Raw genomic sequence first — 27,754 nt, 5'->3', positions numbered from 1 at the left:
GCCTTTGAGAGGCTCTACTTTACTATTATCTAAAGAGTGGGGCTATGTGGAGGAGATCCAAAGTAGGAGAAAATGGGGTTACTTTATCAGAAACTGGAGTTCTCCTATTGGGTCATCTCCTCCACTCACCCGCCATCCTCCCCACTGAGCTTTGCATCCTTGTGATCGGCTTCCAGTGTAGTTAAGGGAGCGTGGTACCAACGTGGATAAAGGGAGATGGGTCAACCTGTTTGACACATGCATGCTTACATACAAGAAATTCAAAATTTCAATGGCTCTAAGGTAATTGTGGCACCCTGAAGGAACTTCAAAAAGTGTTTTTCTGTGGAGGAGATTTTCCAATAGAATTCCAGCTAACGGTAAGTAACCCTGTTATGCCTATTACGTAGATGCCAGAAACTTGTGTGTGTTTTGATGCTCAACAGTGAAGAGTACAACTATTACTATATGGTAATGCTACTTATTCTCTTTTGAAGGTAGTCTTCAGAAAAGCGTGGTGTTATTCAAAGTCCAAATCAGTGTATTTTACACGTTTATGACTGTTTAATTTCTGGCAGGTTTTACTGTGAATGACAGCTACAATCAACAGAGTCAATTTCCAGCTGTACAACAGCTGCAGGATTCAAGCACACTTGAATCTCAGGCTCTTTCAACGAGTTATCATCCACCAGCCCTTCTTCAGGTTCCAAATACAGACACTATTAATGTAGTAAGTACTACTTGAAGGCAGGATTAATTTTTCTGTGTTCAGTTGTGACTTCCTTGCACTGTTTCATTGGTGATTAGGTAAAACAAGAAGTCAGAAAAGTTTTGAGATTTCTTCTCTAGATTGCTTATGTTTAACAACTGGCAATTAGAAATGTGAGGAGAGGATAAGTGCTTTGACTACAGTTTCTGAAAAGGAAGTGCATGTTTTGATGCTCTAGACCTAAAAAAAATACTATAATGTTGGCTTGTGACTTTAAAACTAAGCAGAGGATATAATGTTATGAAATAATTTAACATTATTTCATTATATTCTCTTCTAATTATTAAATCTATATGTTTATAGACACATATGATCAAGCAATAAAAAAAGCACTACAAATCTTTAGGTCATCATTCATGGAGCTTGCATAATGCAGTGTATGATGTTTTTGCATGCTTCTCATTTAGTTAAATTTGTAAAAGGGCTCAATTGCTAAAAATACAGTTTAACTTTTATGACATTAGAAGTACCTAGCATGAAGACAATCTGTTGTAATGTATTTACCAAGACGACTTCTAGGAACTACTGTCGCTTGAAGCTTGTTTGCAAAGTGCAAATGTTGTCAGAGAACTGATGTGGATTTTAGGATCTGGAAAAGTTTGAGTCATTTCAGCCTACAGGCTTCAGAATTTCCTTGTCTTCAATTTTGAAATTTCTTGCTCTCAAGGATTATTCTGTTGTGACTTTTACTTACAGGAATGTTCAGAAAGTAGTGAAGTTTGTCAGCAGCACTGTGTTTTGCTGCTTACTCAGTATTTAAAATGGCTGGTCTAGTTTTAAATTTAACTCCTCAAAGACTAGAAAATGTAGACAATTTAGATACATTTTTGTGGACATTCAGGGAAGTGTAAGTGTACTATGTTGTCTGTTTATTCCAGTTCAGTAGCTGAACATTTTTATGCTTTCCTTCTCATTATGGAAGAGTGAGGTATTATATTGCACTCATAATTTCCTTTCAAAATGCATGAAAGCATAAATTTAATTACTTGGCTTGACTGTAAATGCTGTAATTTTTTTCTTGCCTATTTGTGAGACTATATTTAAATACTGTGTTACTGAAATTCACTTGAGGCTTTGATTTTTAGACCACTCGCTTGATGCAAGACCAGTCACCACAGGAAGAACTTGAATTGCACACCCAAAGGCCTCATTTTCTTGAGGATAATGAAGATCAAAGTAGGCGTTCATATAGGTATTTTACACTTCTAGCTTTTGTCACAGAATTTCCTGAATGACTAATTATTACATGTAATTATTATGTAATTATTATACCTGATAATTACATGAAACTAACGAAAACTATTTTCTTCTAATAGATGTGAATATTGCAACAAGGGTTTTAAGAAATCCAGCCATTTGAAGCAACATGTACGATCACATACTGGTGAGAAACCTTATAAATGCCAACTCTGTGGCCGTGGTTTTGTTTCCTCGGGAGTTCTTAAGTCACATGAGAAGACTCATACAGGTAAACAGAGTATACCAGCTCTATGTTAGCTTAACCCATGTTTGGGTTTTGTAAATGTCCTGTGTGAGTAAATTTAAACAAATAGCATGCTACTTATTTGTTTCTGTTACTTTAAGGAGTTAAAGCATTCAGCTGTAGCATTTGCAATACTTCCTTCACAACTAATGGCAGCCTTACGAGGCACATGGCAACTCACATGAGCATGAAGCCTTACAAGTGCCCATTCTGTGATGAAAGCTTTCGAACAACTGTTCACTGCAAAAAACATATGAAAAAACATCAGGCAGTCTCCTCAGCTGTAGCAGCAGCTACAGATACAGGAGGAGGAGGTAAATGATTTCATTTTTACTTTTACAGTCCTTACTACATAAGAAATACAGATGTTTTGGTGGATTACATGAATGCTATAACAGTAATGGTACAAAATAACCTTCCAGCATGGGTTATGTCTGCTGTTTAGAACTGCTGAAATCTCAAATATAAATTGTTTAAATAAGCTAGTTTTGCAGGATCTGTCCAGCACAGTAAAGGTATTGTATGTAACATAGCTGTTTTAGTATGTCACTGAAGTAGATCTTTTGTCCTGTATTACTTAACCTGTGTTAGTTATTATAAAGATAAGAATTATAAGTCCAGCTTTTTTTTAAATGAAGTGCAGACATGAGTAGTTAGACCTCTAAAAGATATTAAAGTCCATAATAGTGCAAGTCCAAGCACAAAATGTAGTGGCTGTGTGTTTAATAATAAACCCTTCTATTTTTTGTAACTTAAGCTGACAGATTAAACTAAACAGAAATATGGTTTTTATTTTGGTTTGATTTTTTTGTTGTTGTTTTTTATTTATTTATTTATTTTTACTTAATAGTAGCATGTGTTGAAGATGATGATGAAAGCTCTGAAAGAACTTCCAGAAAATCTCGTCCTGGTGTCATAACTTTTACAGAAGAAGAGACAGCAGAACTGGCAAAGATTAGGCCTCAAGAAAGTGCCACTGTTTCAGAAAAAGTTCTTGTCCAGTCAGCTGCAGAGAAAGACAGAATTAGTGAGATGAAAGATAAGCAAGCAGAACTGGAAGCAGAGCCCAAATATGCCAACTGTTGCAGCTATTGTCCCAAAAGCTTTAAAAAACCCAGTGATTTAGTCAGGTGAGGAATGGAAAATGTTCATATGTTTTTAATTTGCTGTATAGTTCACCAGAAACTTTAGGAATTACAGTTTCATATAACTCTTTATGCCCAAGTTGAAGTTTGAGTAATATTTACATAAATCTTTCTTTTTCACAGTGGTTCAAAAATGTGTCAAAATGTTACATATTCTGAATATGACTAATCCAGCTCTTTCATATTTATTTGCCTGCAGTATGAAAGTTATTATTATTATGAAGTTCCAGAATAAGTTGGGGTTTTTTTCTCTAATACTTGCATATAAAAACATGTAAAACTCTTTTCAAGACATTTCAAATACTTTAATCTTCTTGTTCTGCCTAGTCTGCCTAGTGTAATGCTAGTATAAGTATTCAATTTATTAATAAAGTTAATAAGATAGAAGATAAATATTTGTACAAACTTACATAAAAGTAGAATTTCACTTGTACATGTATCCTGGAATTATTAGGCATGTTCGTATCCATACTGGAGAGAAGCCGTACAAGTGCGATGAATGTGGAAAGAGTTTCACTGTAAAATCCACTCTGGATTGTCATGTTAAAACACACACAGGTCAGTATGGTTTTGCATGTCTTTGTTTAGAAGTTGTTTGCTTTCTTGATGTGCTGTTTAAGTACAGATTTTGCAGGGAATTTATGTTTCACTGTCATCTAGTATTTGGAGCTGTGGATGGCAATGCTAGGGGAAATTTCATACTTGTGACACCATCAAATGAATCACATCAGAGCATTCTGAATAAACCATGTTATTACAGTCTTCTGTAGGCTTCTAAAGCACAGTGTTAGCTCATGCTAAAAACTGTGTATGTAAGTGTCCTGAATATGTTCATGTCAGATCTTCTGCAGCATTTCAATGATAAATGATTTTCCTGAGTAAGATGGTAGAGTTGAGGCAATCTTACATAATTTAGAGGTAAAAAAAACCCTATAAACATTAATGTTTGCACTGCTACATAAACTGGAAAATAAGAGTACCAAAATTTTGAGCATTCAGCTGTTTGAATCTTGCAAGTTGAATGTAAACCTAAATATTTGTAATATTACGATTTTTAAGGGTTGATTTTTTTGTATTCCTGAGAGAGGTCTGATTTTAATAGTAGTATTTTTCAACTACAATTTTGTGCTAAGTAAAAAAAGCCTTCTCCAGTCTTTCATACTTGTTTTCTTCTTAGCATTGAACTTCTGTAATAAACTCAGTTGTGAACTAATTAATTTCTAAAGCTGTCTTCAGTTTTGTTAAGTTTCATTATGATATTTTTTCAAAAATAATAAAAAACAAGATAGAAAGTTTTTAATTCTGTAATGCATTATTTTGCTCATGGAAGCTCCCTTTTCATTTTACTGTATATGTACTTTCTACTATTGTTTAGTAAGAAATAGTACTTATGTTACATGAAATTGTGTAGGTCAGGACAGACAGTAGCAGATAGTAAGGATAATGAAAGGAACAAAGCAGGGATTGTGTCATGTTACCTCGTGGTTCAAGCAGTTTATAAATTGTGGGACTCTGAATAAGAGATTGCATCCCTTCCCTTGCTAGCTTTAATAAAATATTTTACATTAGTTTTATCCAGTTGTTTTCTGAATGCAGAAAAACTGGGTAAAAGGAATGGCCTTCGGTACAGTCAGTAGTAGTAAGTATTCTGGATTCAAGTTTCATTTTCAGTTTGCTGTCTTGCTAATTTTGTTCATAAGCCCACTAGATTTTTGTTGGAGAAATTAATTGTTTTCTCTTCTTAATTTTTTAACTCTTTGTGGTTGTAAAGACGTTTTGACAATATATAATGGAGCTTTGTAAATTTTTATTTTAACATCCTTAAACAGACTTTCCCAACCTGCTATTCATTCTCTCTTTCATAATACATATAGTACAATTCTGATGGTTTGAGTCCTTGCTTGTGCTTAAGAGCTCTTCTGCTGACTTACAGCCTTTTGAAAATTGTCCATGTAAGCCATTTGTGTTCAGTCTTAGAACTGGTTTTCTTTAGTTCATGGAAGGACTCTTTCCTTTCATCCTGTGACAGCATTTTTATTAAGATCTTTTCACATATAAAACCAGCGTAAAATTCCAAAAATCCAGATACACTGGAAATCTGATCTTCTTCAAGGAGCACTCACAGATTTGTGAGATGTTTCACTGCAAAAGCCACATCCTTTTCCCTATTGTAATTCATTTTATCTTATGGAAGTTTTTTTCCATGTTTTTTATACTTGGGCCAGCTTGTGCTGGATGAAGTTTAGCTAATGTGCAGTTTTCTGCATTTGAGCCTAGATTGTTTTCTGGAATGCTGTCTTCATCTGTGGGCAATACCTACACTTGCTAGTTCATTGGTTTTATATTGAGAGGTACATAATTTATTTAAATGAATAATAAAAAAAATTACAGTACTAATAGCTGTAACTCCCCTAAAAATAGTTCTGTTTGAAAAGCTACTCTATTCCTCACCTGTAAATGAAAGTTGCCTGAATAGGAACCTACCTGATACCGTCTGTAACCAGCATTGATCCAGAGAATTAGTCTGGTGCTTTACTGGAAGACGGGAAGTTTCTCAGAGAGGTATATGGTTCTTTGTCTGAGGAGTTAGCTCCTGCATCCTGGTGTAGCATGAAGTGGGATAACTGAGGTCACACACTATTGCATTTCTGTCTTCATTGCTTTTCCAGTTTCCTGATTACAGTTCTTTCAGATATATTGTTCCAGATAACAGCTCTTGTTAACTTGTTAGTTGTGTAGCCAGTAGTGTGGTGTGTCAGTGGCATAAAACACATTTAATTTTTTGCTGTATTTGGAAGCAGGGCCAATTTAGTGTTCACCATTCCTTGATGACTTCTCATCTGAATTTGTGATCATCTTCCCTCCAAGTTTCCCTTGTGGACTTTAACTCGAGACTACTAAACTACTGAACACAGTTCAATCATCTTTCTTTTTTCTTTCAGATTCCTAACATTTACACAAAAGGCCCAGGAGTCAGCTCACAATCTCATTGCATATTTGAATAACAGGACTTCAGATGTTCTGTTTGTTCTTTCCTGCCTTTTTGTTTTTTGTTTGTTTTCTTCTCTCTCTCTCTATCTATCTCTCTCTCTTATTTTTCCACCTCCCTTTCTCCCAATGGGTGGGGATTTTTTATTTAGTGGGAAAAGATTGCTGGGTGGCTTCCTTTGTGGCACTGTGAATGTGGTGGATGACTTTGCTGCAGCCCAGATTCCTATTGTTTCACTGGTTCATGTTATTGGGCTCTTTCTTCTCCATTTTTTGAAACAAAATATTGTCAGAGGTTTACTTAGTTTTGTTTAACACTAAGTGACAACAGTGCGCCAGGGTTTTGTAATTTGAAGTAGGTTGAGTTGTAGTTCAGGAAATGGATGAGAGATTCTTCTGTGTAAATGAAAACTAGGATTTAATAGCAGGACTTAGAGGCACACATTGCTCTTGTGATTTCTTTACCAAATGCATTGGTTTCTTTCCTTGTTTAGCTAGGAAGCAATATTGTGCTGGAAGGCCTGGGAATTTGGGGAGTTATAGTGGGTTTTCAGCTGCAGTGGCATGTTTTCTGCCAGATAGTTACATTATGCTTTTTGTGAATTGTATAGCTGTGCATATGGTTCTAGGAATAAACTCTGTAATTTGCTTTTATTTGTAGTACATTAAAAATTCCATTTGAGACCAAGGATATTTTTCAGATGTTATGCACTCCGAAAGGAGAGACAAAGAGGTCTGTGTATGTATAGACCAGATTTCTGTACTTCTGGATTACTTTGTGGGGTTGATGTGTTGTTTTAGAATGTTATCTCACTTAATTTTAGTAATTTCTTACTTGTAATCCATTAATTCTGGTTAGTTAGGGCAGCATTGAAACAAAAGAATAAAGCTGCTGGAATTAAAAAGTATGTGAGTGGCTAATTAAGTAGGAGCCAAATGGTGAAGAGGTCAAGATGAAACTTTTAATTCTCCAGTTTATGGTCTGTGTAGTTGAAACAACTGGATTAGTCAGGAAGATGAGATGAGGAGAATGACAGAGGGATGAAGGTTACCAAATAAGATTCTGCATAAAAGCTTTGAAAGCATATAGGGTTTTAGTAAAAGGAAAAAGTTAATATACTCTTCACTGAGAACCTTAATTCATCTGAAAAGCAGTCAAATGACAAAGTACAATTACTTCTAATTTATTATGTTCAAATTAGTTTAGAATCTATTCCAGGGTTTGTTAAATGAATGATTTAGTCCTCTCAATCTTTTTAGGGGTTTAATCACTTATCTTTCTGGTTTTGAAACTTTTCTAGGCCAGAAGCTCTTCTGTTGTCACGTGTGCAGTAACTCTTTCTCTACAAAAGGCAGTCTGAAAGTCCACATGCGCCTGCATACGGGAGCAAAGCCCTTCAAGTGCCCACACTGTGATTTGCGGTTTCGTACGTCAGGGCGCAGAAAAACCCACATACAGTGTCATTATAAACCAGATGCAAAGAAAGTTAGGAAGCCTGTTGCCCGGACTTCAACTGAGGCATTACAACCAGTCAGTCTTCTTAATTCATCCTCAACAGACCCTAATGTTTTCATCATGAATAACTCTGTTTTGACGAGTCAGTTTGATCAAAATTTACTTCAACAAGGACTTGTGGGCCAGGCTATCCTGCCTGCTTCAGTGTCAGGTAAAAATGGATGGGATGGGATGGGGGTGGAGGTGCTGGTGTGGTGATCAAGTTTTGAATTTTGCTTTCTATTAGAGTTTGGAAAGTTTTACCAAACACTGCTTGCCAAACAGCTAAGAGTTTTACTGAATTCATGGTTTGATGTGCAGTGGTGACATGAATAGAAATTTACCTATTTAAGAGTGAAAAAAAAATATATACAGTTCACTTAGAAGTCTCTTCAGTTCTCCTGTAGTATTGCACTGCAGAGTGGAAGAAAATGCAGATAACAAATAGCTGGAGTACTTGTATTCTTTGTGGTAATACTTTATTGGTTTTATTTAAAAAGAAAAGAAGTAAAACAGTTACTCTGTCTACACTACTTATTTATGTGAATAATGAAGAATATCTTTTAAGTGCGCATCCTCTGTGATACATGTGTAGTTATTTCTCCAAAATAAAAAAAAAACACCCACACCAAAAGAAAACCAACCAAAAGACCCCAACCTCAACAGAAAGCAAGAAAACTCTTTAACAATACAAAAAGCTAGTAGTGTAGGTATGTATGTTAGATAATTGAGTTCCTAAGATAGGAGGTCTCACCAATTGACAGTGACTAAAGCTGCGTTAGCACATTAAATGTGCCACAGGCCATTCTTTGACCAGCTGGCACAGAATACCCAACATGCTTCATGTTGCAAGAAAGTGACCTTTTGAGAATGATCCTTGCTAATTTCTAAATTTTTTTCAGGTATTTTTTGTGTAGGTGCTCACTGACCCAATGTTTGTGTAAGTGCTCAGGTAAACTTGGGACAGGGACGATTTTAAAAGCAGAATAGTGTTAAGGTGTCCAGAGACATGCCTTGGTAGTCTAGTACATTTGTACTACTTAGATTGTGGGTCTTAGACTGTCTGTAATTTCTGAAAGTGAGACTTTGATTTTATGTGCTTTGGCATTTTTTTCGGTCCATGTCTATGATTTAGCAGGTATGCCCACATATTCAGAGTATTATATCAGCCTCATATTTAACTGTAGCCATTCCAGCTTATCTGATTTGATCTAAACTGTTGTCCAAAATGAATAAATTGTTGATGTTCAGAAGATACTGATGTTATTTGACAGGTACAGTGAGTGATAAAGTTGTGATGAGAAATCACTGGCTTGGATTTTTGAGCATATTGAGGTGGCGTGTTCAGCTTGTTCAGATGTCCTAAAATGAGACCTTCTTAAATTCAGACTAGTTATGTGGGTTTGGCCAGAGCAGGTATTTTTTGGGTGCATTGTAAACCAGATTTATTATACTAAAGAATTCTGAAGAGGAAAGGATAGATGTTTTTGAATCATCAGCCAACACTCTCCGAGGTTGATCACACTCAGGGTTTTTGGAAAAGAAGATACATCAAACACAAGATGACTTTTTCCATATATTCCCTCAAGACTTTTGTAGAGATGGCCTATTCAACTTTTGAGATTAGAACCTTTCCAAGGTCTAAAGACTTTTGGATTTCAATTGCTAATGCACCTTTATATTCATCCATGTAAATACAGAGGATGAACTTTGACAGTTTGATACTGAACCATGTCTGTGCTGTGCAGTAACTTTCTTGTGTATGTTCAGAGTCAGAATGTAAAACCCTATGTGTGTGCTGCTTTGTTTAGGTGCAGTACACTCTCCAAGGAAATCTAAACCAAATTTTTCCAGATTTCTAATGCCACTCTGGAGGGATTCTTGTTTTGTAAGCCACTAGCTAGTGCCTAAATAGCAATCCTTAAATCACATGGAATTTATGAAGCTTTATAACAGGTAGTCAAATTACTTTACAATCAAATTATACACTTCAAATTATCTTTCTTGTCATAAATAAATGTGTGTGTGTGTGTAGCTTTTATATTGATTTAATTTATAAAAATAAGCACACTGAAAGAGGTAGTCAGTAATAGTAAATAAAAACATTACAATATAACTGTTTTCTTTGGTAGCTGGAGGTGACTTAACTGTGTCCTTGACAGATGGTAGCTTGGCCACTCTTGAAGGAATACAGCTACAACTTGCTGCTAATCTGGTTGGACAAAATGTTCAGATTTCTGGAATAGATGCCACTGGTATTAACAACATAACGTTACAGGTAAGTTGCTCACTGCCCCTTGCTTTTAATTCTGTAGAGTCACTTTGAGGGCTGAAGAAAATTGCAGGAGCCTACATAATTCTGGAAGAGTTCTTGAGTTGAGTGAGCTAGTAACATACTGTATCACTTGTACAATGTTAGAAGACTTTAAAAATAACTGCACAATGGGGTATGTTTCTGATTTGGTTTCTTTCATTTTTTTCAGGATTTTTTACCTCTCAGGGATTTTGACAGACTGCTTTAAAATATGTGGTTTTATTCTTTTAATTGCATTTTGTCTTTAAACTTCAAAAGTACTTTGACTCCCACCCACCCCCAAAACAAACCCAAATTATTGCACGGAGTGTTCTTTTCTAAGCATAAGACACTGTGTTACTTCAAAAGCTTTTAATGATTGAATTCACAATTTAAATTCCCACTGAGCTGATAAAAAGAATGACAGAAAGAGGTGAGATTATTGTATTTAAAAATTCTTGAGATGTGTGAAACAATGATTTTCTTGAACGTGGTTGTGTTTGATCAGTTGACAGAATTATTGTTGTTGGAGGAGCCCTCTGGAGGTCACCAGGTACAACCCCAAGGTCAGGGAAGGGACATCTGCAGAGTTGCATTGAGTTGCTCATAGTCCCTCTGTTCAAGGAGTTCTTAGCATAAAATGGGGACATTTTCATTTTGTTTTTCTCAACTGCAAAATATCTCTGAAGAGGAAAATGTCTTATCTTTAAGTATAGAGAACAGTTGTTGGCTTGTAAAATGAGACCTTAATGACCCCTGGGAGCTGAAAAATTAAATAATTTCTGGTATCAGTCTTCCCTCTGCTCCATACTTTTTCACTTTCAAAGGCTTGGAGACTGTGATAAGCACTACATGCACTAATAGGACAGTACAGAATACCAGCAGTGTGTTTACCTGGGGCTAGGCATGCTGATATGTAACTGATCATGATTTCCCAAACATTTTGCTGAAGGAAGAGAGGGAAAGTGAATCTGAATAGATTGGTTACATAGTCACTTTAGAGACTGGCTAGATATAGACACATAAAAACTAAATTTAGATTTTAAATTGTTAATTAAAAATTTTCAGTACTGTATATAATCTCTATGCAGTAAATATGTATTCTGGACTTAGGTTAAGAATATTCATTTAACCCAGTTTGTTAACTTCAGATTGATTGCTGAAAACTTGTTTTTCAGATCGATCCGAGTATCCTACAGCAGACATTACAGCAGAGTAGTTTACTTACTCAGCAGCTGACTGGAGACCCCGCCATGGCTCCACAGAATCCCTCCCTCCAGGCAACAGAAAATGCAGTGCCAGCTAACGTGGTTATTCAGCCCATATCAGGCTTGTCTTTGCAGCCCACAGTAACATCATCTGCTAGCATGACAATAGGGTCCCTGTCTGAGCAGGAGTCTGTGCTGACAACCAGCGCTAATGGTAAGCACTGTCAGTGGTTTTATTGTGTGTTCAATTTTTTAATTTTACTTAGGGTATTACTCACAGTGAGAAAATGTCTACCCCTGCCTCTCCCCACTCTCATTTTAATAAAATAAACTTGCAGTTCTTGCTTGAGTATCTTCAGCAAATTTTACAGCTTTGCGTTACCCTTTCTTAATATGATTTTTTTCAGAAGGTGAATTAGAGAGTAGGTTTAGATTAGCTATTAGGAAGAAATTTTTTACTGTGAAGGTAGTGAGGCACTGGAACAGGTTGCCCATAGAAGCTGTAGATGCCCCATCCCTCGAAGTGTTCAAGGCCAGATTGAATGAGGTTTTGAGCAGGTTGGTGTAGTGGAATTCATCCCTGCCCATGACAGGGGAGTTGAAACCATGTAATCTTTAGGGTCCCTTCCAACCCAGGCCGTTCTATGATTCTATAAAATAGAAAAATATAGAAAATACTTAAGAACTTCCATAGCTTTGAGCAAAATACAAAAATCTTCATTCTGAAAAATCTTAACTGTAGAAGAATAAATAGGATGTGGAAAGAGTTTTTACTTTCTAGTGCAAGTTCTAGCATCTCCCCTTGGCTGCATCAATTATAGCATCTGAGAAACTAATGTATAAATTGCTCTAAAAAGTTCTGTCAAAAATTCTACCAAAGGACATTAATGGATTTTTTTTGGTTCTACCTCTTTAATTTAGGTGCACAAGACATTACTCAAGTCATGACTTCACAGGGTATGGTGTCATCTACAAATGGACAACATGAGATAATGTTGACCATAAATAATTCCAGTTTGACTCAAGTTCTAGCTCATGCTTCGGGTTCTACTACTGCGACCTCATCAGGAAGTCCTCAAGAAATCACTCTTACAATATCTGGTTTGTGTTTTTAAAAATCTTTAATGATACCATAAAATAGATCTCTATTTTATAAAGTACCTATACAGTAGCATACAAGGATTTTCACAGTCCACAGTTTTCACATGGCATATTTTCCTTATATTCATCAGCTTTAAAAGATACTCCCCAAATCCACATGTGAAACCCAAACTCGTGTGCCTTGAGAACACTTTAGATTGGCCCACTGTTTTATTCATAATCTCAGTTAACAGCTGGATTTTTATAGATTGATCAAGTTGGTGCTTTGAATCTAGAGAAGTAAGATCCATATTTGTCTAAATATTACTAATCTCAGATGTTTCTGTACGTGTTAGTATCTGGATTTGCATAATCACATCTGTATTAAAAACTTGCCAAACCGGTGCATAAGAATCTGCATGGAAGTTAATTATGTGTTTTGGTTGTATTTTCTACTTTTACTATTTTATGATCTGTTGCAAGAACAGTAGCAGAATAATGCTGAGACGATTCTAGTTACAGTAAGACTTATTTCTTTTCAGGCCAAGATCTTATTCAGCATAATTCTGGAAGCACTGATCTGAACACTGGCCTAAGGCTGACAGCACCAGCCATCAGCAGTCAGACTACAGGTGCTACATTAACTATAAGCAATGACCAGCTTCTTTCTCAGGGCCCTTCACTAAATGCTCCAGGTATGCATACAACATTTTTTCTAATTGAAAATAATACTTTGTTTAAAAAGTAAATACTGGAATTAATGGAACAATCTTGCATGTCATGATTCAGGAACTTTGAGTGTTTTGTGTGTTTGTTTTCTCACAAGCTTTAAATTGTTATGTCAGTTTAAATTAACTTTATTCCACACAATAGTAGAAAAATGAAAACAAGAAGACATGTCTTTAAATTAGTACTTTCAGGCAGTTACAGGAGTACTGAGAAACTGTATCTCTAAACTGGAGGATGACAATATCTGGTGCCTTCACTGCAGAAGTGCTAAAATACGCAATTTGCTCTAATACTCAAATTTTGAGTTTTTAAGTATGTTTATGAATTTCTACCTATATGTTTGTATATGCACGTGACCAACTGTGAGTGCAATACTGTGTTCATAAAGCTATACTTAAATGTAATTTTTCTAATTTTATCATCTGACTGACAACTTTGGGTTCTTGTCTAGCAGTTTAACTGATTTTGTTGATTCCACAATAGAAAATCCCAGCAATGGGAAACAGAAATTACTAGGTTCACTTAAACTAAATTTGTAGATTAGTGTTTATGTATGTAACAGATTTTTTTTTTTTAACATTTTGCGTATGTTCCAGAACTTAATACAACAGGGGGAACAAACCTTCCTCCAGCAACACCCATATCTCAGTCTGCAGTTTCTGCACAGAATTTGGTAATGTCTTCATCAGGAGTTGGAGGAGATGGAAGTGTCACTTTGACTCTTGCTGACACTCAGGGAATGTTGTCAGGTGGTCTTGATGCAGTTACGCTTAATATCACTTCGCAGGTAAGATGCTTTTCTGAACTGGCAGATAAATTTGTGTTTCTGTCTTACAGAACATAATTTCTATTGCATAGAAAATAATTTTGTCCTGTAAATACATAATATTTGATATCTTAGTTAATTTTCCTTCTCCCTGCCAACTGTGTGAGTTTGGCATCTAGAAACATGAACTGTTGGAACAGAAATGCCGATAGATTTTACAAGGTTTTTGTTTTTTTAAATTAACAGATTCTACTGTTTCAAACATGGTTTGACATCAGTTTTTGGTGTTAGAACAAAGACTTTATTATCACTATTCAGTAATACAACTTAGTACTCCTAATATATTATTTCATTTGGTAAATTTTTCTTTTCCTACTTGTGAATGGGAGAATTGAACAGCAGTTGTGACAGTTCTTTTCACAGCAAGTAACAGAACAGAATTTAATTGGGTATCTTTAATAACAGGTGGCATTATAAGAAATTTTATAAAAATGGTGCTGTATGGACTGTCATCTCTAGTAACCTTACTATTAGTTTCATTTATAGCTTAACTTAAGAATTTTGTGGTGTCATCATGAGCCAAAAACACATTTGGCAAATAGAATCTACAGAGTGGGGAGATAAAAAACAGTGTCAAAAGACTACAAAGTGAAAAGGTTTTCAATGTGTGGTTGACATTTCAGTGTAGATTCTACATCTGAAAACTTGAGCTGTTTCTTCTATTTTCTTGGCTTAACTAGGTTTAGATTGATTTTTGACCTGAGTTAGTGTGTAAATGTATACAAATTAAATACTATTTATCTTGCGTGTGCTGTGATTAAAACTGGTGAAGCAAAGTTATATGCTTTCTTCTGCAGTTTTTCTCCAGGGAAGGGAAGAAAAGATTTCTTAAATAATTCTTATGATATGTTTTTCTTATCATATGTTTTTATGATGTGATTTCTGGTATCACAGAATAACAAAGCAGAACATGGTTTCATTTCAGGCTTTGTAATAATTTCAGTGGTAACATTTGGCAATGTTGTTTGTGAATAAGATCCCATGTCTACAGTTAAGGCAAGCATAAATAAAATTGAAACATTGAAGAATAATAATAGCTGTGCAAACACAGTTTATGTTGCAAGAAATCGTGGTGAATAGATAGGTAGTATGTAAAAGAACTGTGTTTCCTGGGGAAATTGAAGTCATTAAAAGTAGTAATAGAAATAGAAGTAGAAAAAAGTAGAAATAGAAGTAGTTAGATCTTAGTAATCCTATATCCTAAGTAGTGATTTTGTATCATGATTTCATGGGGTTTGGAAGTATGCTTAATCAAGAGGTTTGAATAAAGATACTGCAGGAAGGCCACACAGGAGAGCAGAATACAGGACTTAAAGAAGGACAATTGAAGGCTAAAGCATTCAGCATTTCATGCAAGGCTGGTAAAAATTGATCAGAACTGAATCTAGTCTTACAGACTTCCAGCTGTTGTTACCCTTAAATGGTTAGATATAAATGTAAAGGAGAAAAGGAAGGAAAACAGGTGCATTTGTTCAAATAGGGTTCTGAAATGTTTCTTTCTAAAGGAAAAGGTACTGTTTAGGTGTGAAAACTTATGCTACTCCAGTCAGCTGTTTAAATGCAGCTTTTTAAATATAGTTACTTTATTTTTTTTGTACTCTCCTCTTTGACAGGGTCAGCAGTTCCCTGCTATACTCACAGATTCCAGTCTTGCTAGCCAAAGTGCATCAGGATCACAGCAAGTAATACTGGTGAGCCATACACCCCATTCAGCACCTGCAAACTCTGATGAAATAACATATCAGGTAGATACTATACATTTCTGTATCTTTTGTGGTAAAGGACTTCAATCAAAATACTGGAACAATGTCTTTTATCTTGAATTATAAGCCTGATGTCATTCCCAAACAAGAGTTTTGGGAAGAGGTTCTCTCTAACTTTCTAGTTATGCAGATACTATTTTAAGTTTTGAATTAAAAAACACTTATATGTATATACATGCACACAAGAAAGAAATGTAATTAATAATATGTTTCTTTCTACAGATCGCATAATCATGTGCTCAACACAGACTGCTCCAAAAATTTCCAAGTGGCTATTTAGAAAATAGAAATAGATAAATTTTGGAGCTATGGGGGAAAAGTAGTACCTATTGGTATAGTTTTTCCATTCTCTTTCTGAATCCAAGTCGTTTCAGTGATGGTGCAACATAAAGTCTTTGCAACATCTTATGCCTTTGATCACAATAGAAACTCTTACATAAGTAATACAGTTCTGGTATTAGAAAAAGTGGTTCAGACTTCTTTTCTTGAAGGCAGAATTAATGTTTTCAACCAGCCTGGTAGGACAAGCTCTAAAATAGGAGAAATGAGAGGGGCAGACTGTGACTTGATTTGTTGCTTTCTATGTTACTGTATTTAGGATTCTTCTGTATGTATAAAGTTGAATTTGGTATTAAATTATCTGAAGAAAGTAGTTTTTCCAGGCAGTTCTCACTAATTAAAGTAGTACTGCAGCACACCACCATCCAAGTCTATCAATTTTGCATTGTGTTTCAGTACTTCTGGAGGTAGACCTTTACTTCCTTATGAAAATAGAATCCCCAATAAAGAAGTTAAACAAATAGAAAATATTCTCCTCTGCAGAATCAGAGATACCTTTTTTCCTGTCCAGAATGCTTTTGGCTTTGAATTTTATTTGGTGACAGATTGAGTATCATCTGCATTGTTCGGGAGCATAAAACTGAATGTAGAAAAATATGGATATACACACACACATTCTATTTATGATGTGTTAAGTCAATTTTATCATGGTTATTAATGTTGTTTTCTTAAAATACACGTGTCATTCTTTAGAGCAATGAAACAGAAGTTCATATTTACATATAACTGACTTCTTTTGTGTCTTCTAAATTGCTTGCAGATGCTCTCCAAAAATTTGTCACATTGAGGTAGATTTTAAAAAATAAACCAACGTGGATGTGCTTATGAAATTACCTGATAGTGTATTTGTAAATTGTTACAGGTGACAGAAGTTTCCTCTAATGTGAGTAAAAGCAGTCAAGGAGAAAAAGAAACTCGTGGGCACCAATGTTTTGAGTGTAGCCAAACCTTTTATTCCGTCACCATGCTGACACACCACTGCAAAGAGGTTCATGGCAAGGAGCGAATACACGTTTGCCAGATCTGCAATAAGGCCTTTAAGAGGGCAACACATCTCAAGGTATTTGGTAATAACAGTTGATAGTTATCTAAACTCCTTTTGTTTTGGACTTTCTGTGATATTAACAAAAGGTACCTATTAGCCCTTTGTCTTTGCTTTCCCTTTACAGTGTGAGAGGTGTGCATCTGAGAGAGGGAGTCTAAGTGATAATGTATGCACAGATATAGAACTCTCTTCTGGAGCATGGAGAGGATTTTAATGCATATGTTGACTACAGAATGAAAATGTTAATGCCTGTCATGCAAGTAGTAGTGTCAGGAAAAGATTTCACTTATTTTATTTGTATATGAATATCATCAATGCTAATCCTGATTTCCAGATAATCTTTTGCTATCTCAGGAAGTTACCTGCTTTAGAGTCTTACCATTTCATTTGTAGATGCTCTGTCATGTGAGTACAAGTGATAGAGGGAGCATTTATTTTAAAATGTCTTTATATTATTGCTGTTGTCTAGTGATATTTTCTCTGTTTTCTCTAGATTATGAACAACCTAGTACGTCCTAGTCTTTTTAAAAAATAAGTGATGTATCTAAGTTCTTAACTGTATTATAGAATGTTCTTGTTAGGAATATTGGGTTGTACTAGACAAGTGCTTTGTTCAGGCCAGTATCTTACCTCTGAGAGATACTTAAAGGAAGTAATTTGAAGAGCTTTAAGAAAGGAGTAAACATACAAGTTGCCCAGAATCTTGCCAGCTTCCCAGAATTTATAGCAAGAAATTTTTGGAGCCAAAGGCAATGTATTTATATTTATTTATATTCATATTATCTTTTAGGACACCTCTTCAATAGATTTCATTTCACTTTGATATAATATTTTAATGAAATATACTCTCTTTGTGAAGTTCACCCTCTTGGAGTGATCAAGTCTGTCAACTAGACTATTGAAAACTATCATAAAATGTATTGTTGTGAAGCTCTTAACCTCTGAGTTAGAAGAAATTTTCCAGGAAAAAAAAACCCAAAGGAGTCTTGATACTTGTTTTCCTTAAGTAATGATAACAAACTCCAAAAATCAGTCTCTCTTCAGTTTGTTTTCTTAAAACTGGGCCCATCTTAAAGATATGACAAGATAACTTCTTACCCTAGTATGTCCCTTGGATTATTATCCGTAACTGATTTTTCAGGAAGGCAGCGATTGAAGTTGCAATAAGAAGTTCAGGGGCAGTCGCAAGAGACTACAGGGCCTTGGGACAACTTGTTAAGGGATCAGTAGCACAAGTAATCTTCTCCTCTGTCCTTCCAGCTGCAGGGTGTGGTGTAGGAAGAGCTGGCAGATCAGTAGCTGTCTCTGAGACTGGCATCACCAGCAGAATTTAGGGGTTTTTGACCATGGATTTATCTACGCAACAAGCCTGCTGCAGATGGGCTACACTTGTCTCAAAGGGGGCAAAGATCTTCTCGGAGGAGTTAGCAGGGCTCGTTGAGAGAAATCATCTAAACTAGGTTTGTAGGGAGGAAGGGATAAAACCAGACTTGATGGAGATAAGCTTGAGGGCAGCACACCAGTGTTTGAGGGTTCATGTGCCAGCAAGGCCCTTCAAGCTCCACCCCAGTGTGCTGAGGACACGTTTGAAATGTCCCGGTGCTGGTGCGTGCAGCACTGTAGTCATCTCAGTGGAGGTAAGGGAAATGGTCAGTGACCTGCCACACCACTTCAACATGCACAGTTTGTCTGTAGCACTGGGTGGAATCCACCCAAGGGTACCAAGGGGCCTGTCAGAAGAGCTTGCCAAACCACTTTTACGATGAGCAGTGCTGGCTAACCAGGGAGGTCCCAGTTGACTGGATCTTAGCACCTGTGATGCCCCTCTACCAGGGCTGGAAATAGGATCTAGGAAACTACAGGCCTTTCAACCTGATCTCAGTGCCAGGAAAGGTTATGGAGCATCTCATCTTGTGTGCCACTATGTGGCACATGCAGGACAGCCAGGAGATCAAGCACAATCAGTGAGGGTTTATGAAAAGCAGGGCCTGCTTGAGTAACATGATTTTCTGTGACAAAGTGACTTGCTCATGGAGGAGGGAAAGGCTGTGGATGTTGTCTACCTGGACTTCAGGAAAGCCTTTGACACTGCTTCCCACAGCATTCTTCTGGAGAAACTCGGCTCCATGGCTTGGACAGGCTCAATGTTTGCTGGGAAAAACTTGGCTATATGTCCGGGCTCAGAGCGGTGGTGAATGGAGTTACATCCAGCTGATGGCTGGTCACAAGTGGTGTTCTCCAGGGCTCAGTACTGGGGCTGGTTCTGTTTAATATCTTTATCAATGATCTGGACAAGAGGATCGAGTGCACTTTCAGTCATTTTGCAGACAACACTGAGCTGACCAGGAGTGTTGATCTGCTGGAAGGCAGGAAGGCTCTGCAGAGGGATCTGGACAGGCTGGATCAATGGGTTGGGGCCATTTTGTGAGGTCCAACAAGGCCAAGTGTTGGGTCCTGCTCCTGGGTCATGAAAAACCCCAGGCAGCACTACAGGCTGGGGGGCAGAGTGGGTGGAAAGCTGCTGGTGGAAATGACTGGGAGTGCTGAGTGACAGTGGCTGAGCAAGAGCCAGAGTGTGCCCAGGTGGCCAAGGAGACCAATGGCTCCCAGTAGGAGCAGGACAGTGGCTGTCCCTCTTTACTTTGTGTTGGCAAAATAAATCCCGTGTTCAGTTTTAAGCTCTCAGTTCATGAAGGACATCGGGGTTCTGGAGTGTGTCCAGAGAAAGGCAGCAGAGCTGATTAAAGGTATGGAGCACAACTCTTAGGAGGAGCAGTTGAGGGAAGCTGGGGATGTTTAGCCTGGAGGAAAGGAGCCCGGGGGTAACTTAACACTCTCTGCAACTTCCTGAAGGAAAGTTTTAGCCAGGTGGAGGTTGGCCTTTACTGGATAATGAGCAATAGGACATTACCTCAGTTATGTTAGGAGAGATTTAGATTGGATATCAGGGAAAATTTCTTCATTGAAAGGCTTGTCAGGCACAGCATGTAAAGGGAAGTTGTTGAGTCACCAACTCTGAAGGTATTTAGAAGATGGGTAGATGTGGCACTATGGACACTGTCTTAGCAGGCATAGTTTAGTGGTAGACTTGTCAATGCTGGTTAATGGTTGGCTTTGATCTTAAAGGTCTTAAAGGACAATTTCATTTACCACTGGACCATCAGGTACTAAAACAAATTCCACCCGTCATCAGACTCTTTATCAAGGTGTTAATAGCAGCTTCAGTTGTGAGCGGACTTTAACAGCAAATTCAAAGATAAATGTTGGGGTTTGGCTTAGGATTTTGGGAAGAGATCAGCCATCTGTTACTTGTGGTCTTCATTTTATACTGGTGGAATTCTGGAGATCACCAGAAACATTAAGGGCACTACCAAACTTCAGGTTTTTCAGAAAAATCCAGTAAGAGGTAAGGTTATCAGTGTTTAGATCCTAGTACTTAACAGTAGGTGTTTTTTCCAAAGATGTTAGTACCAGCATTTTCATAATTATAAACAAGAAAATGCTCTTTAGAGATCATGTACAAACACCTCCACCCCCCACCCCCAGTGTTAAGGCTTTTCAGTTAAGTGACTCAGACTCCCCTTCTGATGTGGGTTACTGTCCTGTTTTACAGCTTCAGAGCAGAGAACCTTCCGACATGCACAGTGACTAAACTGTCCAGTTTTATATGAATATGTATTGGAAGTATCTGGAAGTTGACTGTTGATAGTAAATAAGGCACAGACATGATTCCAAGTTAAAAGGAAAAAGGCCTTATCATCTTATTAAAACAATGGAATGAAACAAACTTTTTATTGCCACACTTTGAGAGGTGGTTACAATTAATGTTTCAGGAGTGATGGGGTATAAGAGTGGCATACTAATGCAATGAGCCATTTCAAAGAAGGTTTCCTGGTCTTATTTTTTTTATAAGATAATGCTTGTTTGCTACCCCAAGATAATTGCTCTCTGAAGAATATAAGAATTGCACAAATAATGTTGTAAAATATCACAAAATCAGTGAAATACTAACTATGTAGATAAAGAGATGATTGCACTTCATGAATGTTGCATTTTCATGAACTATTTTCAAAAGAATATTTATTTTACAGGAAAAGTATGAGAGGTGCACAGATCAGTGGAACAGAATTGCATCACAAACTGTTTCTTCAGAGAAAGTTGGCAGAAAGTTTTACAGGGCTATCTGGATATGTTGTTTGCATTGAAGTAGAAGATGGGGTGGGAGTCATTGGGATTTGGAGGTTTGGTTTTTTGTTTTGGTTTTATGGTGAAAGAAAGAAGCAACTGGTTTCAGATAATTTTTTTGAAGTAGGTTATAGTATGCTTCCACCATTTCAATGCTTGAGGGGGTTATGAACAAGATAAAACCTAAAGATTTTGTTTATTTCCACCTAAGCAGGGGTTTTAAGATACCTAATTTTTCTCAGAAGACCTTATATTATTTCCCTATAATACTCTATTATTATAAGTACTGTGTTAATAATATTCATCCATGTAACTGTCTCGCTGATTTTCCAGTGTAAACAAACTCTGCAGACACAGTTTGCTTCAGTTCGTGGAGTGAGGAATAGGACTTCATAGACATCAAGAAGGCTTATTGTTTAGGTATAGTAAAGACTAATTAATAGTTTAGTCTGTAATCAAATAGACTAGAAAAGAATATCAACACACATTTTAGAAAGTGGACAAGTATTTGCAGTACTGTTTCACAGACAGTTCTTGATTAGATTTTTTAGTTATATATATTTTTATTTCTTTTCTTTTGTAATTCGAATTTTAACTTGGTACTAATAATGAAAATGAAAAAATAATAATGAAAAATGAAAAAATTAATAGATAACATAAATACTCTTCTAAGTTTGAAAAACATCTGGGACTAGCATCAGTGTATTAAAAACACTGAAATTAGAACTGTTATTGATGCTTTTTCATGAAGATAGAACATCCTGCTATCTTACCATTAAGAACCTGAGTGATTTAAGTTTCTGGTGTTTTTTTCAGTTAAGAGTCCATTGTGAAGTGGTTCTGTTTGCATCTTGCCATTGTGCAGCTGTGTGCGTGTATGTTGTGATAGTTGCCTCTTTGAGGCCTGTGCAGTTTGACAGTGTTACCAATTCAGGTGCTGAGGAATGCCCACATATCAGACAAGGAGGGAGATGGATGCTGTAGAGGAGAGGGGGGAAAATCCTACGTTAGTTTACAGTGCACAGTAGTCAAAATACCTCTTTGTAGATGCACAGAGCATTTAAAGAACTCTGGTTTGGTTTTCTGTATTTTATTTTGCTTCAGATAATTAGTAAAGGGACTAATATATGCCAAAAAAAGAAAGACATACAGTTACTTATGGAGTTTTTCAGAAGTGTGAAGACTGATGGTTAGAGAGAGTTGATACACAAAAATAATCTCTAATTTAAAAGAAAAAAAACAGTGCAGGCTTCCATTTTCTTCCAGCTTGTCTGCTGATGACTAAGATCCTCTGCTTTTGTCTTCAAGGTGTCAATATATTTTTATGTTAAGTACTGAAGTGTTTTTAAAGGGTCTGAAATTTATTTTTTTTCCCTATGCTGGCTTAGGAGCACATGCAAACCCATCAGGGTGGACCTTCACTGAGTTCCCAGAAGCCTAGAGTGTTTAAGTGTGATACTTGTGAAAAAGCTTTCGCTAAGCCAAGTCAGCTGGAGAGACACAGTCGCATCCACACAGGTGACACCAGAAATTGTTTTTATCTTGAGAGGTTTTCTTAGCAATGTCTGGGTGTTATGTTTGGAGCCCTTGCTTATGCTTTCAGCTAACTGCATTTAAATGTCAAGTTAAGCTTAAAAAACCAAGTAAATTTCTTTCTTCAAATGTATGGCAATTGAAAGGAGGAACAGCAAACTTGAAACTCGTGTGTACTAAGCTGGTCTTTATTTTGTGACTGGCAGTACTGCAGTGATAATGTGAGTGCATGAACTTGTGTCTAAAGGTTTTTCAGCCTTTGAAAGAGATAAATCATATTTTAAAGTATTGTTTGAAGTGATTTAAAAACACTGGTTATGATCATCCTCAATCATACAGAAGAAAGTGCAAATGAGGAGTGTGCTCAGTGATGTTAAACAAGAGATAGGTTTGACTGCTAATGTAGACTGCTGTGTGCAGTGCTTCATTGTCACTGAGCTTCATGCACAGGTCATCTGTTTCTAATGCCAGTGCTTTTAATTTGTTGTGTTCTTTTCCACATATTCCACTTGTATTATTTCCTTCAAAAGTTAATCTATAAAAAGTCTATTCTGACTTCTCTTAGGGAGCACTCATTTTCTGTGATGTAAGTGAAATGCTTTTCAGGTTGCAACTTCTGCCTTACTTTAAGTTGAAGGCTGTACATAGGATGATAGCCCAGCTGCCCTCCCTGTCACCTTCTGTGCCTGACAAACATTCGTCTTCAGAGCATGAGTTCTAAATACAGCAATCAGTTCTCTGAAACAAGTTCTTTCTTTTCCCTACCACTGCTGCCAATAAATAGCAGTCTTGGCTGCTAAATGTAAACAGGACAGGGGAAAGTTACCTGTGTTGCTAATAAGCTGGACAGCACCAATGAATTTGGCTGGATGTGCTGTAGAATAAGAAGATTCCCTCAAAAGGGTAAAACTCTGTCTTAGAATGAGTCAACCAGATCTTTCTCTTTTCCCAGCATCAAGCTGCTTTTTGGTTATTGCATTAGAAAGAACATTCTGGTTCTACTGTGGCTAGGAAAAGAGAAGCAGGAGTTAAAATCCAAGGAAATTAAAATACCCTCAGTAATTTGATTTTTGCAAAACTGACTTAAATAACACAGACTCTTGAAAAAGTTATTGTCTCCTAGTTTAAGGGTTCCACAGAATGTGCAGGAAGCAGGAAAAATTACCAGTTGTCATTTTCCGTGCTTAGTTAATTTCATGCTGCTGCCCCACTGTAATAGGCACAGAGCATTTCAGGGAGACTGAGAACAGAGCAGACTCCCTTTATTGATCTGTTTCTCATAAATCTTCACCATCATAGGATGAGTTCTTTCTGTTTTGGAATGACTTGTAATTCACTCAGGAAATCCTTAGATATTTTTGGGTTTCTTGTACTAGGAGGCTCATGTGCTAGACTGTAACAGACCTTGCTAAATTCATATTTATTTTTGTGTTTCAACCATGTCAGGCAATAGTAGGTCAATCTATAGGATTGTAATTCTTTCAAAAGGTAATTTTCCTTTGGAAATCACTGGAGACCAAAAGAGTGAAAATTCTGTTTACGTGCTGCACAGAAGTGTTTAGATGGGTGCATTTACATAAATTATGCTAGGAAAGGTTAATCTAAACCTAAACTGACTTATTTCCATAAAGATACTGTCCTTGTCTGTGAGAAAGTTTTTGTGATTTCTATCTTGACTAAACATTTCTAACCATTTCTAATGGGTAATATCTACTGAATCAATGATCAGAAGGAAAATACATTCTTTCTCTGAATAGCTCTAGATATCTTGCTATTTAGGATTTATCAGTGAAGAGTGGTTTGCTGAAATGTTGAAATCAGAGGGAAGCACTTGCTTCCAGTTCTACCGAAAACTGTGTAGTAATCCATTACACCAAAAAGGCTGCTCACTTTCACTGAATTTAAAAAATGGAATCAAAACAATTTCAATAAGCCTAGATTTCTCTTCAAACTAAAGAAGAAGTTGTTAACAAAAATAGAAGGAAAATATCTGTGCTTTAAAGGACCTTCTGAAGTTGGATTTGGCACGCAGATGGGAACACTAACATAATGGAGAGATATATTTGTCCTGTAAGAAAGAATTTGGAAAAATGTTTTTACTTCTTCTTGTGCTTTATTGTGCTAACTAATAGCAAGAGTATCTTAGAAAGTGCTTTTAGAAGTCCTTAATAGGTGATGGTTTCCTTGAGTACAGAAAAGTCAAATTAGTAAATTGATTTTTTTTTTGGTAGCTCTGTTAAATAACTTACCTAGGTTATAAATTGGATAGGAAGGATTATATCAGTGATTTAGTACTTATGTAACTATTCTGACATTTAATTTGAGATTTTTACTGACAATGTGGAGCTATAGCCCTGTTTGGAGAAAGTCTCAAGGAAAATGATGATGTCTATTTTATTTCTAGATCATCTTGATAATTTTTACAGAATTTCAAACTGTATTCCAATCTTAAATGGAAAAATTATGAAGTATGTTTTTCTTTCTTATAAAGGGGAACGGCCATTTCAGTGTACACTGTGTGAAAAGGCATTTAACCAGAAGAGCGCTCTTAAAGTCCACATGAAAAGGCACACAGGAGAGAGACCTTATAAATGTGACTACTGTGCAATGGGATTCACACAGAAAAGCAATATGAAACTGCATATGAAACGGGCTCATGGTTACACTGGTACGTAGCATGGTGGTAGTACTGCTGAGGACAGGACTTCATGTGTTTTGTTAGGAGAGCACAGAGCACTTCCCTTAAGTTATTGAGGAATCAAGCACTGATAGCCCAGGACCACAGTTGATGAGGCAATAGTTGCACATCCAACCCAAAAATCAGGCTGAAACAGCTATTTGTTACTTTTTATGGTTCCTTGTTTTTGATGTGGAGCTCTGTGTACAGAAATACAGAGTTGAAAAATTATTCCAGGAAAGCAGTATATTGTATTGGATTTTTAAAAAAAATTTTCCAAGACCATCTAATGAATTGACAGTATCTGAAGTAATTGTATAATACTGTTCCCATCATGGTTCCTTTATTCCCAAGTGCTATATTTGCCTTTTTCTTACACCATATGTCAAATGACACTCAATTGCCTTTTCTCTTGTACCTTGGTAGGTCCTGTACAAGAGCCTGCAAGTCACCAAGAACAAGAAGGGGAAGACATCAGTCGTACTCTGAATTTAGAAGAAGTGGTACAAGAATCTTCAAATGAATGGCAAAGTATAGGCAATGTTTTTCGATAACACCTTGAAATTTGAAAAGAAAAAATATTTCTGGGACTCGAACTTTACAGTTAAAGCTTCAAGCATTGAAGATACTAACAATAGAATAATATATTATAGTTTTTTTAATTATTTACAAAAGATACCTAAAAGATGAATTCTTTTTTTTAAGCTTGTAGAAGAATATTGGGAAAACTTCATTTAATCTGTGCTAAGTTGTCTGTGAATCAATGAACTCAGGTAATAATGTATACAGTTTCATCTTTGAATTCACAGCCAGTATATCTATTTAAAAATAAACTGGAACTTTATATCAGAATAGGATTATTCCCATTTTTAATGATGATGAAGAATAGCTTCACAGGAAAATCATGAAACTGTCAGTCAACTTTTTTTTTAATGTGTTTTAAGAAATAATTGAGATTGGAAACAAAGTGTTGCAGTTGATGATGCATGCAGTATAAAACAGTGGAGTTTTGCCTTTTTTTTTTTTTTTCTTACAAGGCACAGGAAAAGGCTGCATTTCTTTTGAAAGCTTTCTTTTTTAGTACATTTTGAGAATTTGTTGAAAAAAAGAAAATACTGCGAGCTCATGGCTTTTCTTGAGGTAAACCCTTGAGAGGGAGCATGTTCATTTTCATTCCAACCACAGAGGCAGGTAGATGTTAGTTTTTACAGTAAAAGTCTTGAGGTTTTTGACTTGGCAATAATTACTTAATAAGAATCCAAATGGAAAAGGGTTCCAGTAAAAACCTCTGTTGTTGTTTGCTGTACTGGGTCAGCAGGTACATTTCTCAGTGTCTGTGGAAAACAGCCATATACTAAATCTGGGAGGTAAACAAGTACCATTTTGGTTAGCAGTGAGAAAATTAGGTGCACACTAAGTCACCTCTACTATACAATGTTCCCCAGTGGTGTAAACAGTTATAATTTTGAATCTGTAAATTCCTTATTATTTTCTTTGTGGATTTTGGAAATATGTTGCATTTATTTGTTGTTAAAGTCATTGTTTTAGCAAAACTACCTAGCTGACTGAGTATTGCTTTCAAAGGTGCCACTTGTTCAGTATATTCATAGCAGAGAAACACTGGAGTAAAAGCATAGTTGTCTTTTAGACATTCCAAAGACAGAAGCTGTTTTCTTATTTTTGCCTTGTTCTTTTGAATTTTATTTATATGTTACATATATATAGATATATATATGTGTGCTTATATATGTATATATATATATATATTTAAAGTCTACGAGCCTCTGTGTGGCTGATCAGTATATTTTGTAAATATTAATCCCAGTTTCAAGGAGTTCATCTGTTTGGTTGCCACAAGTACTTCTAGATCAGTGGTGGATATGTTGTACTATAATACAGACCCAGACTTTAATTTTCCTTCTAAAAGATAATTGTTCTCAGATCCAAAAAGCTCTTATCTGTAAATATTGTCTATACTCTGTCTGTGATACAAACTAGTTATTTCAGATTGCTGAAGCAAGAAATCGCTGTTGGTTTTGATAGGACATCTCTTAATTCTTTTGTTAACTGTTCAGCATATGTATATAAGTAATATAGTTGGTGACATGAAAATAACACTTTTGTTATGTGGAATATTTAATTGAAAAACATGCTAAATAATATTACTTTTTTCCAAATTCTGTTTTGTGTATTTTTTAAGCATATGATTCTGGATTC

At 36.2% G+C, this 27,754-nt stretch overlaps 1 protein-coding gene across 1 annotated transcript in view; it reads left to right on the top strand.

Moving 5' to 3' along the window:
• Nucleotides 1-27,714, top strand: part of ZNF236 (zinc finger protein 236) — a 74,033-nt gene extending 46,319 nt beyond the window's left edge. The window contains exons 17-33 of the mRNA XM_059479782.1: nucleotides 558-709; nucleotides 1,834-1,940; nucleotides 2,065-2,216; nucleotides 2,333-2,545; nucleotides 3,082-3,361; nucleotides 3,831-3,934; nucleotides 7,666-8,031; nucleotides 9,992-10,137; nucleotides 11,331-11,574; nucleotides 12,282-12,461; nucleotides 12,983-13,135; nucleotides 13,766-13,956; nucleotides 15,609-15,740; nucleotides 16,960-17,157; nucleotides 22,716-22,845; nucleotides 25,352-25,528; nucleotides 25,964-27,714. Of these exons, the coding sequence (XP_059335765.1) occupies nucleotides 558-709; nucleotides 1,834-1,940; nucleotides 2,065-2,216; nucleotides 2,333-2,545; nucleotides 3,082-3,361; nucleotides 3,831-3,934; nucleotides 7,666-8,031; nucleotides 9,992-10,137; nucleotides 11,331-11,574; nucleotides 12,282-12,461; nucleotides 12,983-13,135; nucleotides 13,766-13,956; nucleotides 15,609-15,740; nucleotides 16,960-17,157; nucleotides 22,716-22,845; nucleotides 25,352-25,528; nucleotides 25,964-26,091 (3,053 nt within the window). The 3' untranslated portion in view covers nucleotides 26,092-27,714. The remainder of the gene's footprint in view (nucleotides 1-557; nucleotides 710-1,833; nucleotides 1,941-2,064; nucleotides 2,217-2,332; nucleotides 2,546-3,081; nucleotides 3,362-3,830; nucleotides 3,935-7,665; nucleotides 8,032-9,991; nucleotides 10,138-11,330; nucleotides 11,575-12,281; nucleotides 12,462-12,982; nucleotides 13,136-13,765; nucleotides 13,957-15,608; nucleotides 15,741-16,959; nucleotides 17,158-22,715; nucleotides 22,846-25,351; nucleotides 25,529-25,963) is intronic.
• Nucleotides 27,715-27,754: the final 40 nt, after the last annotated feature.

Source organism: Ammospiza nelsoni, chromosome 1, assembly GCF_027579445.1.
Source record: "Ammospiza nelsoni isolate bAmmNel1 chromosome 1, bAmmNel1.pri, whole genome shotgun sequence".
Taxonomy (NCBI): domain Eukaryota; kingdom Metazoa; phylum Chordata; class Aves; order Passeriformes; family Passerellidae; genus Ammospiza; species Ammospiza nelsoni.
This window is presented reverse-complemented; position numbering and strand designations above follow the sequence as displayed.